Genomic DNA, 13,636 nt, shown 5'->3' on the forward strand with positions numbered 1-13,636 from the left:
TTCGCCCGTGGTACATATGAAAAATAGATGTTGGCCGATTCTCAGACTTACCCGATATGCACAGAAAATTTCATGAGAATCGATCCACCCGTTTCGGAGGAGTATGCAGACTAACATTGTGACACGAGAATTTTATATATAAGAAGAAGATTATAAAGCTGAAGAGTTTGTTTGTTTGTTTGAATGCGCTAATCTCAGGAACTACCTACTTTTCCGATTTGAAAAATTCTTTCGGTGTTAGATAGCCCATTTATCGAGGAAGGCTATAGGCTATCATCACGCTAAGACCAACATGAGCGGAGCAGTCCGGGTAACCGGAAAACCGCAGAGCACAGCTAGTTTTAAATATAGGTATATATAAATATTAATAAATCCCCTATGCTTGTAGCAACTGGCAACTGTGCAGTACACAGCTACAGCACCGCAGACCACCACAACCAGCTCGGCTCCGAGCGGCCGCCGTCGCTCCGCTCCCCGCCCGCTGCCAAGCCGCTGTGACCCTGAAGAGTTCTCTGAAGCACCTACTAGGACTATACGTGAGCATCCTAATATTTTTTGTACCATTTTTTATGAAAAGGCAACTGAGTTGGTGGCCTTCCCTACTGGTAACGACCATCACCACCCAGGAACATTTGCAGAGATTGGGCAATTGTAGGGCTTCTGCCAAATGCATTGTCCGTATTTTAAACGGTGAATAATAAGGAAATGATGTCGCTAGGAGTAAAAAGGATTAAATTAAGAAGAGTGAGGAAAAGGATATGATAAACTAAAATGTAGAGATTATTTTAGATATTACGTAGTTCACTGAAAAGGAAATTCAAAAGAACGTAGTTAAAGGAAATGTTATTTGCGCCATCATTATTCATTGTTTTTCCGTTGCACTTTAAATCTTTGTTTTTCCTGTGATATATAAGATAAATTATAACATGTAGTATTTGTTACTTACTTGTTTGTGTATAATATGTTTAAATAAACTATACAAATCCTATTGTAAGTATTGAAATACCTATTTAAAATCACCAGCATTTTCAAATTAAATTTAAACTTTTTCACAGAGTGAAATGTAAACGGTTAACAGATCACTGGTTATTGGATATTTTAAGCGCGTGCATTGTACAATCTAACGCAATAACGTTTTTATTTTCACCCATTTTCTGTACAAAAAACGAAAGCGGTGAACTACATAATATAATGCGTAATCTTCAGCACGCTAATTATTTCCAACCTACATTATTAAACAATTCAAAAACCTCTAAACTACTTGGTGTATAAACTTGAAGCGCATACCTTTGAAATTTGTCGCAAGTTAAATTGACAACTACGGAACCCTACACCAAGTGTGGCAACGACTAACTCTTGGCAACTTGTGAGGATGTATCGACGCTTAGAGTTGAATATAGTTCGAGATTGTTACAGATTAGGGCCATAGTCTTGCAAGCATAGTTATTTAAAGTGGTATATTGCATCAATTAGGTAAGCAGAATTCTACCTGCACCAGTTATATTATAGTATTATTTAAGTAACACCAAAAATGAGTCTTTCAATTTGAATACAGATCAATACAGGTCAAATAAATCAATTTTCTAATCCATTTCTCAAATAGCTGACATTTTAGAATGCAAATTAATGCATTCTGAAATGTCGTTGTGCACAAAAATAACAGCCATTCGGCTGCAAATACCGAAATATCTTCGAGACATAAATCAACCCGCAAAACTATTCAGTCTAACTAATAATAACTAACTATTCAGTCTCCATTCACATGAACCACTTAAGGTACAAAGGTCACAAAGAGATTCCCCGTTATCATACATCAGCAAAAATAAATGTTATTTCGTGAAACCTATAAAAGGCATTCTCATCAAAATTTTGACCGTCTAAAACGGTATCACGGACCACGGTACACAATAGCGTCCGTGATCGCATTTACCTGTCGTTTTCAATGATGTTTGCTTTGTTAATATGCAGCTTCACGTACATTGTTCATGCCTTTACGTTTAGGTATTGTAATCATATTTTAACTTTTCATAGCTGTAAATATTTTTTTTTTATCTATACTAATATTATAAAGAGGAAAGGTTTGTATGTATGTATGTATGTATGGTTTTCACGCATAAACTACTGGACCGATTTTGATGAAATTTGGCACAGAAAATCTTTAGACCCTGAGAAAGAACATAGGCTACCTTTTATTGCGAAATATGTACCACGGGCGAAGCCGGGGCGGACCGCTAGTTTTTTATAAAATAGTATTTTTATTTTCTAATTATCTTCTCTGATGTTTTTCCATATAGAAAAGATCAATATGTAGTTTAAATTCTAGGTGTAGCTGTAAATGAGTTCTTAGATCTCACTCACCCAAGTAAACTATGTGCGTTGCTTGCATATATCCTGGTATTAGTGTATATGCGTGGAGGTAAAAACAAAGCATTTGTGCTGAAAACCTACGGGCCTTTGTTACATTCTTTAGCGGTAGGCATAATTCCACCGCCAAACAAGTCTAGCTGCATAACAAACATTATTATTCATAATTTATTGTTTATTAAAAGATTAAGTTTTAAAAAAATGATATTTTCAACAGAAACGATTCCATAGGAATCATCTGAATACGATATTATTAAAGTTGCACAATAATTATATAAGTACGAGGCACGTGTAATAAAATTAATTACACACCAACCATGCACCAACCGATAACCGTTAAATATCCGCATGAAATAAAATGAAATGTAGATAATAAGAACTCTGCAATTACCTACAGACCAATCGTAATCCAAATGAGATTAATAAATCGTTCGCCAAACAATTAAGTACCTACTTACGATTAATTGCAAGCACACGAGGATGGTAAATATATCGGATAGATTGACACAATGACAATTTGACCGTGTTTGGTCAGTGCCCACGTCCATTGCAAACACTTGGCTTGAGATTTATTTAGTTTGGATACTTGGTACGAATCTAAAGGTTCGCAGGGACTATCTCTTAGGCAAAGATGGTTTGAATCAATTGGCAGTAAATGTTATTGAAATTCTGATCCTGACTGATTAGGTACGTAGTTTTAATGGGCTATCTTAATTGGGTTTCAATTATAATTCAGAACAGTTACGTTATTAAATGTGATCAAAGTTTCATCAAAGATGCTTAGTTATTTCTTTAATAACATCCCATTTTTGAATTGTAAAGTTGTACGAGTTGTATCTTCGTAGGTATTATTAGTATTGTTAACATTCCTGCCTACTCTTTGTAAAAATTATAGTAAGTGTGAAAACAGAAAATACGTTACCATTTAATGTCGTTATTTTTTTAGCATAATTTAAAAAAATCACCCCATTTTTTTGCAAACTTCAGTAAAACTCCCAAGTTTTAATTTGATAAAATTTTGAGCAAAATGTAAATATTATGTAAATGTTAATACGCTTTCTCGTACGAGGGTTCCCGTTAATTAACTTTTTAATATGAAATCGTTGATATAAAAATTTAAAACTGATAGAAATTTAACCTTGGTTTTAAAATTCATACGAAGTCTTTGGAAAAATAATCAAAGTAATTAAAAAAACACATAAACTCATACATGTAATCTAGTTTGAATGAAGTAACATAGTCAAAGTATTCATTAGAATGAAACCAATAATTACAGGTAGGGAGCGTCTTAATAATAAATTTATAACTGAATTAAATGCAGTGTAATTACCACCCTTGTTATTTTAATTGATGCTAGTTAGTTTGTATGTCATATATAAATGCATGCACAATCATAGCTGTGATGTGGTGCGTATAAATGCCTGCAGAGGGTTGAAATCGATAAAGATTAGGTACATGCGGTAGGTACCTTGATTGCTATTTGAATGATACGTAATTCGTATAAACGAGCCATAGGTGGCACTTTTATACATTTCTAGGGACTCCCATGTGGTCTCGGACGAATTCTACATACTCGTGGCTCCGTTTTTGGTTTTTGTCGGTAGGAATCCGATATAAATCACGGCCTTTTCCCCGGGAGGCCGTTGGTATCTATGCATGAATTTCCCACCGAAAAAAAAGGGACTCCCATGTAAGGAAAGCGGTGTTTTGTTTGTAGAAATTACTTATAGGAAGAAGAAACAACAAAGTGAGTTTTTTAAGGACACGGAACGATATTATTTATTCAAGGCAAGGGATTGTAATTCCTCCCGACGGTCACAAAGGCGGAGATTTAACATTTAACGCCGAAAATAAACATTCACACACGCCGAATAAATTACAAATTTAATTTGGGACAGAATGTAAGTTGTAGGATTGCTTGATTTCGGTAGACTCACGACCCAATTTTGAGGAAGCAACTGCAAAGACCCTACAAATTGGGTGATACGTAGCCCTGTCGGGGTGTTCGTTTATTTCCTTAAATTGACAACCTAATTGGTTTGGGAGGAGTTTTACTTTCGCTTATTTGTACAGCTAATGTTATCTTTGATCTGCCACTTTTGTGTTACAATTGAAATAATTCCGTTTTAAAATCAGGATTATGCGCTTCAAGTATCGTCAACTGATTGATTTAATAATGTTGGAATGTAAGGATTTATAATTATTCAGCCAAAACCACAGTTTATCATAATATCTTCTTAAGCACGCTTCTAAAGCAAGTCTGAACAGAGATATAAAATAGTAAATAATCATAATATTTCTTTTCAAACGAATGAGTGCGTAGTACAATCTACTTTGATTTTAGGCTTAGTCAATTATTTACTCGTTAATGTTATTATTTACGTACAAAATATAGTCTCCAGCAATATTTAATTTCTCAACATCCCTCGCTCCTACTTAGTTCTTATTCGGAAGTACTAAAAGTTGTGTTTTCTTCAGCATCCGTACTGTCAAAGCCGAACCGATCCGCTGTAAAGAAACACGTCCAATTTCCTGATGAGCAGAGTTGCATTGAGGAGGCCCCGGAGTCTATGAATGGATCTGAGGAGAAGTCGTGTGAGTATAAACTTGTGTTCAGTTTATTTGTTGCACTGTGTGAAAACTTACAGGGCAATAGTTGTTTTTTTTTATCTTAATACACAACATTTATTAAAGGCCGACTTACGTTTAAAAATGTTATGGTTAATCGCTTCAGAACTAGTGTAACTAGTATAATGCATGGTAGAGGGAGCCAGGATACCTATATTTAAAATTAAAAAAATAATTATAGTATTTTTTTTATTTTTGTATCGTATTACGACTTCAGATCGTTTCAAACTTACATTTTAAATATCCCAAACAAAAATCTAGCCCCATTCTTATATTGTTTTATAAACTTCGGTTCTATAAATCTTTATTGTTGGACTGGATTTCAAATAAAACCGAGTATTTTCTTTCTTTGTCATATAACAGTGTAACAGAAATACTCGCTTTTATTGAAAATTGATACAGCAACAATTCTTTTAACTTGACCAAGCTTTTTGTTAATTATAACATAATATTATTTGTGTGTTTTTATAAGCCTTTTTGCTTTTTTACTATTACTTTTCATTTGTTGATTGTGGGCCTCTGAAATATGTAAAAAAATAAAAACATAATAAAGCTGTGCTTAAAAATAATTAAAAATGTATTGAGTAATACCTTAAAATCTTATCTTAAATGATTATTTAAGATCATAAAAAAATTTCGCGGCTTTGTTGAATAACTTCGTACCTATAGGTTACGAATTGTTAAATGTTCTGATTAGGTACTAGTTATAACTATTTGTCGCTAGATGTCGCTGAACGGAAAACGTGTGTTTTTGCATCGCGCTATTGAATTGTTTGTTCATTTATCAAATACCGAGAGTATACTTAGTTCTGCTATTCGCCAAGAGATGGCATATTTTTGTTTTTAGCCATATTTACATCGCACTATTGTAATTTTTTTGTGTAAACATATATTTGTTTAGAAGAATAAATTTTGGTTGCTCACTTGGAACTTTTGTTTTATTATAATCGTTCCCGAGAGACAGTGGGTGGCAGGCCTTGGTTCGAACATTTTTTGGTCTTCGAGCGCGAATATTAAGAACCTAGACCAGTGGATTTTTGTATTAAAGTACGGCGCGCAAACCGGTAGTGGATTGCTACTGAAGCGCCATTGTGGTGAGCGGCGTAAGCGCATCCATAAGGAGTGTGCATAAGAAGCTGCAGCATTTCCGCGAGAGGGCGCCACCAGCCTATGGGAACCAGTTCAAGCAGCAAGCACTCGCAGTCTAGTGCTACGTTCCGGCAGAGGGCGGGCCTTCCACACAGCAGCAACTGAGCACGACCAACTATAGAGGGCGCCACTTACGACTGGCAACATATTATGAATGGTTTGAAGAAACAACTGTGAGTAAACATTGTGTACTTGTAAAAATATTTCATTTCGATCTTCTATCAAGTTACAATTATTAGTGAAGTGTTTGGGACTTTAATTATTTTACGTATATTTAGAACATTGTACTTAGTTTAAAATTTAGAGTTAATTTAGACTTAGAATAATTAAGCAAAAGGTGATTAGACGGGGAATCCATGCCCGATTTTTTCTAAGTTGTTTATAAATTTAAACACTTGTAATTTTTTCAAGTTTATTCTTGAACTTAGAATTTTTACTGATTCTTATTTTTGTTTCATAAATTTGTGTTATTGTTGTTTAACATGGAATCATTGATTAAAGTACAACTAAACAACAAAAATATTATTTACAAGGGCAGGATCAACTTCAAAAAATCTCCTAAAGAAAGATTGACTCAGTTTTATATTGAAACTCGATTAGAAGCACTCGAGTCACAATGGTCAAATTTTCTTAATACTCATAAGTCTATCATCGAAAAGGCATCTGACAAAGATGCAACCACTAACCCATATTTTACGGCTGACGTCTACGACGAAACAGAAGACATTTATTTCAATTATAAATCAGAATTAAAAGAGTTGTTAAATACACAACAAGATAATTTAAATTGTAATAATTGTAGTAAAGCATCTCAAGTCACATCGAAAGTAAAGTTACCCAAAATTAGTTTACCTATTTTTTCCGGTTTATATAACGAATGGACGTCTTTTCGCGATCTTTTTGTTTCACTTATTCACAAAAATGAAACTTTGGACGACGTTGAGAAGCTTCATTACTTGAAAACACATTTATCTGGAGAAGCTGAACAATTATTGAGATATACTCCTGTCACGGCTTCTAATTACACGGAATCTTGGGCAACTCTCATTAAGCGTTATGACAATAAGAGATTTTTGTCTAATTGCATTTTGAAACGATTTATGAATCAGCCAACCATTGTAAAAGAATCTTCAAATTTAATTAAGAACCTTTTAGATACGACACTTGATTGTTTGCACGGTTTGCGTACATTAGGTATAGATGTGAGTTCATGGGACACAATCATAATATACATAATTAGCTTAAAATTAGATTCCGAATCGCGCAAGTTGTGGGAGGTGAGAGTTAGTTCGAAAGATGAATTACCATCTTTTGATAGTATGAAAGAATTCTTGGAAACCCGATTTCGATCCCTAGAATATCTAGATCCTAAACAAAATGTTACTCGTTCACATAATCCTAAATCGTTTCATGTAGCTTCTGTGTCTTGTATTCTGTGTTCTGGTGATCATAAACTGTGTCACTGCAAGGAATTCGCCGCAAAGGACATTGACTCTCGTCGTGAATTTGCCCGAACCAGTAAAATATGTTATAGTTGTCTTAATAGAAATCACAATGTTTATTCATGCCGTCAATCTACCCGTTGCCATAAGTGTAAGAAAAGACACCACACACTTCTGCACCCTAAAACTGTCAACGCTGCTGTGACTGATAGTCCAGCAGATGTAAATGTAGCAGCTGCTACATCTTATCAAGGTGAGTCAACCACCCCTGTTTGTTGTTATGCAAATACTCATAGTCAAGGCTTATTAGCCACAGCTTTGGTCAACGTCGAATCGAGATCTGGAGCTGCCTTTGTTTTAAGAGCTTTGATGGATCAAGGCTCTCAGGTTTCCTTTATCACGGAATCTGCAGTCCAGCTTCTTGGCTTGACCAAGTTACCTGCTCATACCGACATACTCCGTCTAGGCGATGACGAAGGCATTTCAATGCCTTCCAAGTGGATTGTTAAGTTTAAATTGCAGTCTCGCCTAGACCCCAATTTTGTTTTATATGTCGACGCGTATGTTTTAACAAGGCTAACCTCACACCTTCCTGAGAGAAGGATCGTTCAGGCTTTGCCGATGGTTTCGCCTTTGGAGTTGGCGGATCCCTCATTCCATACTCCAGGCAGTATTGATTTGCTGTTGAGCACTAGAGTGGTCGGCGCTGTTCTGGAGGAAGGTTTGATAAGAGGACCACCTGGAGCACCAGTTGCTCAAAGGACTAAGCTCGGTTGGATTTTGTCTGGCGAAGTCCAGTCCGTCGAAACTCAAAAGCCGGCTTGCTACGGCGTAGTTGTTAATTCACAGGTGAATATCAATGATCATCTGAAGAAGTTTTGGGAGTTGGAAGAGTCGGAAGATTCTTCAAATTTGGGGGTTATTTTAACTGAAGAAGAACAGAAATGCGAGGAATTTTACTCTAAAACTACCAAAAGAGACGATACGAGTATCGTTAGATTGCCTTTTAAGACAGACAATCCCCAATGCAAGATTGGCAAGTCAGAGGATATAGCTGACGAGGATGTAGATTATCAACGCATTTTGTGGCGTGACAATACGCAAACTGAGTTACATCATTTGCGTTTGTTGCGTGTAACTTTTGGTACATCCTCGGCTCCATACTTAGCCGTGCGTTCCTTGCAGCAATTGGTTCATGACGAAGGACATGATTTTCCTTTGGTGGCAAAACGTGTTTTGTCTGATTTTTATGTCGATGATTTTCTGTCTGGTTGTGAGACTATTTCTGAAGGCGAACAGAATCATCGTCAGTTGTCCGAGTTGTTGAGTCGTGGAGGTTTTCAAATTCAGAAGTGGTTCACCAATAGCCATGAATTGTTACTCAAGATAAGAGATGGAACGTGTGATTGTGATGAGAACATTATCTTCGAAAAGGATAATGTTATGAAGATTTTAGGTCTAACATGGGATCGAAATTTTGATGAATTTCAATACACTGTCCATCTACCTACTTTGAAGACTCCAGTAACCAAACGGCGAGTGGTATCGGACATAGCTCGTATATTTGACCCACTCGGATGGATCTCCCCAGTTGTTGTAACGGCTAAAGTGTTTATACAACGACTTTGGCTTTCGGGTATTGAATGGGATGAGGAACTTCCTCATCAGCTTTTAAAGGATTGGCTCGTATATCGAGACAATTTACATAAACTCACCCAATTTTGCTTGCCCCGGTGGATTCACACTAGTCGACAGGATATTGAGCTCGAATTACAAGTTTTTTGTGACGCTTCCAATAGGGCATTCTCGGCTGTGGTTAATTTGCGATCAGTTGATTCCAACGGCAATATTCATATTAGTCTCATAGCATCTAAGACCAAGGTAGCCCCTATCAAACAGGTGTCCATACCTCGGTTGGAGTTGTGTGGCGCCGTATTGCTTGCGAAACTTCTAAGTGAAGTTTCAGTCACATTAGGCGTTTCGAAAAATAATTTACATGCGTGGACTGACTCTTCGGTAGTTTTAGCATGGCTGACAAGCCACCCCAGCCGTTGGAAAACTTTTGTTGGAAACCGCGTTTCTGAAATACTTTTCATTATGGATGGCGATCAATGGTCACACGTTCAATCGAAGGACAACCCTGCAGATTGCGCTTCGCAAGGTGTTAGTCCGATGGAATTATTGGAACTTGAGTCATGGATGAAGGGACCTAGTTGGCTCAAAAATAAGTCAATTGAATATAGCAAGGGTGAAGTTAGAAATACACATCTTGAAGAGAAGAAGGACAAATTTCTGTGTTACGTAGTTAATATAGGAGATGAAAAAAAAAAAAAAATAAATGAATTTATTAAAAGATTTTCATCATTGATTAAGCTAACGAGAGTTCTTACATATTGCCGAAGGTTTTTTTTTTTAATTTTTAAATCTAAAACAAAATTTTCTGTTAATTTAAGGTTTTCCGAAATTCAGGAGGCTTTAATGTCGTGTATTCGTGTATGTCAGAGTCATTATTTTGGGGAAGAAATACAGGACTTAAAGAAAAATGGAATATTAACTAAAAAGGGAAGGCTTACCTCGCTTCATCCGTATCTTGATGGTGAACACATGTTGAGAGTTGGAGGTCGATTACAACATGCAGACATGAATGAGAATCAAAAACATCCGATAATTATTCCACAAAAATCGCATTTCACCACACTGTTAATAGCCGATGCACATGAGCGCACGCTGCATGGTGGTCAACAACTAGTACTTAATTATCTGAGGTCCAAATACTGGATAATTAATGCCAAGAGTGTTGTAAGACAATATATTCATAAATGTGTGACTTGCATACGTTATTCAGCACGTGCTATTCAACCGCTTATGGGACAGTTGCCGGAAGCTAGAGTAAATGCTTGCCGTCCTTTCTTTCGAAGTGGTGTTGACTATACCGGAAGCATCAGTATCAGACCCACCAGAGGACGTGGTTATCACTCCACTAAAGGGTATATTTGCCTTTTTGTCTGTATGACTACTCGGGCAATACACCTAGAAGCTGTCAGCGATATGACATCTCAGGCTTTTATATCTGCTTTTAAACGCTTTACAGCTCGCAGAGGACATTGTGGTGAATTGTGGAGTGATAACGGCACGAACTTTGTTGGGGCTGATAAGGAAATAAAGGCTTTATTTTCTCAAGAAAAATCTTGTGTGGCACAAGACATTTCCAATTGGCTTGCAACTAACGGCACTGATTGGCACTTCATCCCCCCCCACTCTCCAAATTTCGGAGGACTTTGGGAGGCTGGAGTGAAGTCCACAAAGCACCACCTTAAGAGAGTGATAGGTACTAACACGCTCACTTTCGAGGAAATGATAACCGTACTAGCTCAGATAGAGGCTTGTCTCAACTCAAGGCCTCTTTCTATAATGAGCACAAACCCAGAGGATCCATGTCCACTGACCCCTGGGCATTTTTTTAATCGGAGAACCAATATTGTTAGTTCCCGAAAATAACTACGAGAGCACCAACATTGGTAGTTTGAAACGGTGGCACTTGTCACAACGCCTGGTGCAAGATTTTTGGCGAAGGTGGTCTCGCGAGTATCTTTGCCAATTTTACCAGAGGCATAAATGGACCCGATGCACTCCAGAGCCTAACGTGGGTGACGTGGTGTTGGTCATGGAGGATGATTTGCCTCCTGCGCGATGGCTCCATGGGGTAATTTTAGATAAGCACACTGGTTCGGACAAGGTCACAAGAGTTGTGTCTTTGCGTTGCAAGGGTTCAATCATTAAACGCCCCACCTCAAAGCTGATTGTGCTCCCAGTCACTACGTCCGCGTAGTATTCATGTAATTTGTATCGGAGTTATTTTCATGTATTTTTTTATTATTATTGTGCTCCCAGTCACAACGTACGCGTAGTTATTCATGTAATTTGTATCGGAGTTATTTTTATGTATTTTGTTTTTTTTTTTATTATTATTGTTTACAGTCCACTTACTCTATTCTAAAACATGTATTGTGTCTTAAGACGTTACTGCCATTAATGTTTCATGGTGGGCGGTAACGCAGTTATCAATGTATGTAGTTTTAAGTGATGGACATTCTGTCCATGGTGGGCGGAATGTTAAATGTTCTGATTAGGTACTAGTTATAACTATTTGTCGCTAGATGTCGCTGAACGGAAAACGTGTGTTTTTGCATCGCGCTATTGAATTGTTTGTTCATTTATCAAATACCGAGAGTATACTTAGTTCTGCTATTCGCCAAGAGATGGCATATTTTTGTTTTTAGCCATATTTACATCGCACTATTGTAATTTTTTTGTGTAAACATATATTTGTTTAGAAGAATAAATTTTGGTTGCTCACTTGGAACTTTTGTTTTATTATAATCGTTCCCGAGAGACAGTGGGTGGCAGGCCTTGGTTCGAACACGAATGATTAGAGTGTTCTCAATTATAGACTACAGGCCCGTGTTGAAAAAATTATGGGTCATTTGACCCACCAGGTGACCTATCTAGAACGATATAAGAGCATAAAATAATAAAATTCAGCACTATGACGTCACTTGTAAGCCGTCCACCTGAGTGCAGATGAGAATTCGAAGGTTCAGGTAGAGATTTTCTCCCCTTGTCTCCATGATTTTTGTACGGCGTTGCGGAATAATTGATTAAAAGTAGTATAGAAATAGTATGACACAGATGCCGTACAAAATCAAATGACCAAACCCCGGCAACTGTCGAAAAATAAAAATAAATTCCGACTTTGTGGACCACCATTTTTGTACGGCATCTGTGTCATACTATTTCTATACTACTTTTAATCAATTATTCCGCAACGCCGTACAAAAATCATGGAGACAAGGGGAGAAAATCTCTACCTGAACCTTCGAATTCTCATCTGCACTCAGGTGGACGGCTTACAAGTGACGTCATAGTGCTGAATCTTATTATTTAATGCTCTTATATCATTCTAGATAGGTCAGGTGGTGGGTCAAATGACCCATAATTTTTTCAACATGGGCCTGTAGTCTATTAAAGAACATAACATAATAATTATAATTTACTATTCAATATCGAATCAATTATATTTCAAAATTATAATCGACTTCATTCAAATTTCTCAATTCTAATTTCCTTTAAAATTTAAATACGGCCTGAAATAGTAATCAACAAATAGAAATTGCGTATTGCTTTATGTATAATATGTTAAATTTGTGTGTGTTTGTAATAATATTTTATGACGTATCTCTGTAAATGTGGATTGAAGGAACCCGACCGCAGAACTGTGGTGAACTGTGACGACAAACTACCTCGTACAAGTCTCTACTGCTTTGTTTGTATTCGTTTAAAATATATGCTTGTTTTATTCTCGTGTTTAATGTATTAATTGCTTCAACCGAGAATATTGATAATGTTAAGTAAATTTCAGTTTGATAATTCGCTTTCAAAATGTTAGGACGTATGTGTAGGTGGAGAGATGAGTGTTGCTCTTTCACGCTAGAAGTACTGAACGTATTTGGATGAGATTCTGTATACAATTAAGTAAATGTATAAAAAACTCCACATAAGCTTTTTATAGTTTATAAATATACAAAACCTTGAGTATATTGTGTGCCACTTAAAATTGTATACTTCCCTTAAAAGCATTACATTATTGCAATTGAAATAAAATACAATTAAAACAGCGATATGAGCAGTCTAGCATTGTTCTTATCTCTTTAAATAATAGACCAAGGACCATAGCACTTCGAAGATAGTAATAATTATAGGTGCTATTTATTATTTTATTTATCAGCAACTTTAACAAGAATGGCTACACTGTACTATGTTGTATACTACATATGAAAAGAAAAATTATAAATTCATTATATAAATATTTCCCTTAATTACAAAAACGGTAGTATACTTTATAGGTACTTATCACAATTAAACACTTACTACTTATCACAATGAAGACTTAATTAAAAAACACATTATTACACTTACTACTTATCACAATGAAGACTTAATTAAAATCAATTGAAAGAAAATCATATTTATTATAAAACATCTTAAAAGCATAA

General features: G+C 36.2%; 2 protein-coding genes across 2 annotated transcripts in view; both read left to right on the forward strand.

Annotated features, from left to right (window-relative positions):
* Positions 1-13,636, forward strand: part of LOC149491131 (uncharacterized) — a 64,807-nt gene that overhangs the window by 47,166 nt on the left and 4,005 nt on the right. The window contains exons 7-8 of the mRNA XM_089705498.1: positions 389-536; positions 4,843-4,959. Of these exons, the coding sequence (XP_089561624.1) occupies positions 389-536; positions 4,843-4,959 (265 nt within the window). The remainder of the gene's footprint in view (positions 1-388; positions 537-4,842; positions 4,960-13,636) is intronic.
* Positions 5,676-11,412, forward strand: LOC149491133 (uncharacterized). The gene is made up of 3 exons (XM_089700167.1): positions 5,676-9,884; positions 10,086-10,911; positions 11,219-11,412. Exons 1-3 carry the CDS (start codon positions 6,624-6,626, stop codon positions 11,410-11,412), a joined length of 4,281 nt encoding a protein of 1,426 aa, XP_089556293.1. The 5' UTR covers positions 5,676-6,623.

This window comes from Colias philodice, chromosome 1 (genome assembly GCF_061535455.1).
Source record: "Colias philodice isolate Cphi_HAF_F1 chromosome 1, ilColPhil1 Martin Lab GWU primary, whole genome shotgun sequence".
NCBI lineage: Eukaryota > Metazoa > Arthropoda > Insecta > Lepidoptera > Pieridae > Colias > Colias philodice.

Coding starts and splice junctions, on each gene's coding strand:
- LOC149491133 (XM_089700167.1), top strand. CDS start 6,624: ATGGAATCATTGATTAAAGTACAACTAAACAACAAAAATATTATTTAC. Junction 9,885..10,085: donor AGGACAAATTTCTGTGTTAC/GTAGTTAATATA, acceptor CGTGTATGTCAG/AGTCATTATTTTGGGGAAGA. Junction 10,912..11,218: donor CCACCTTAAGAGAGTGATAG/GTACTAACACGC, acceptor GATGCACTCCAG/AGCCTAACGTGGGTGACGTG.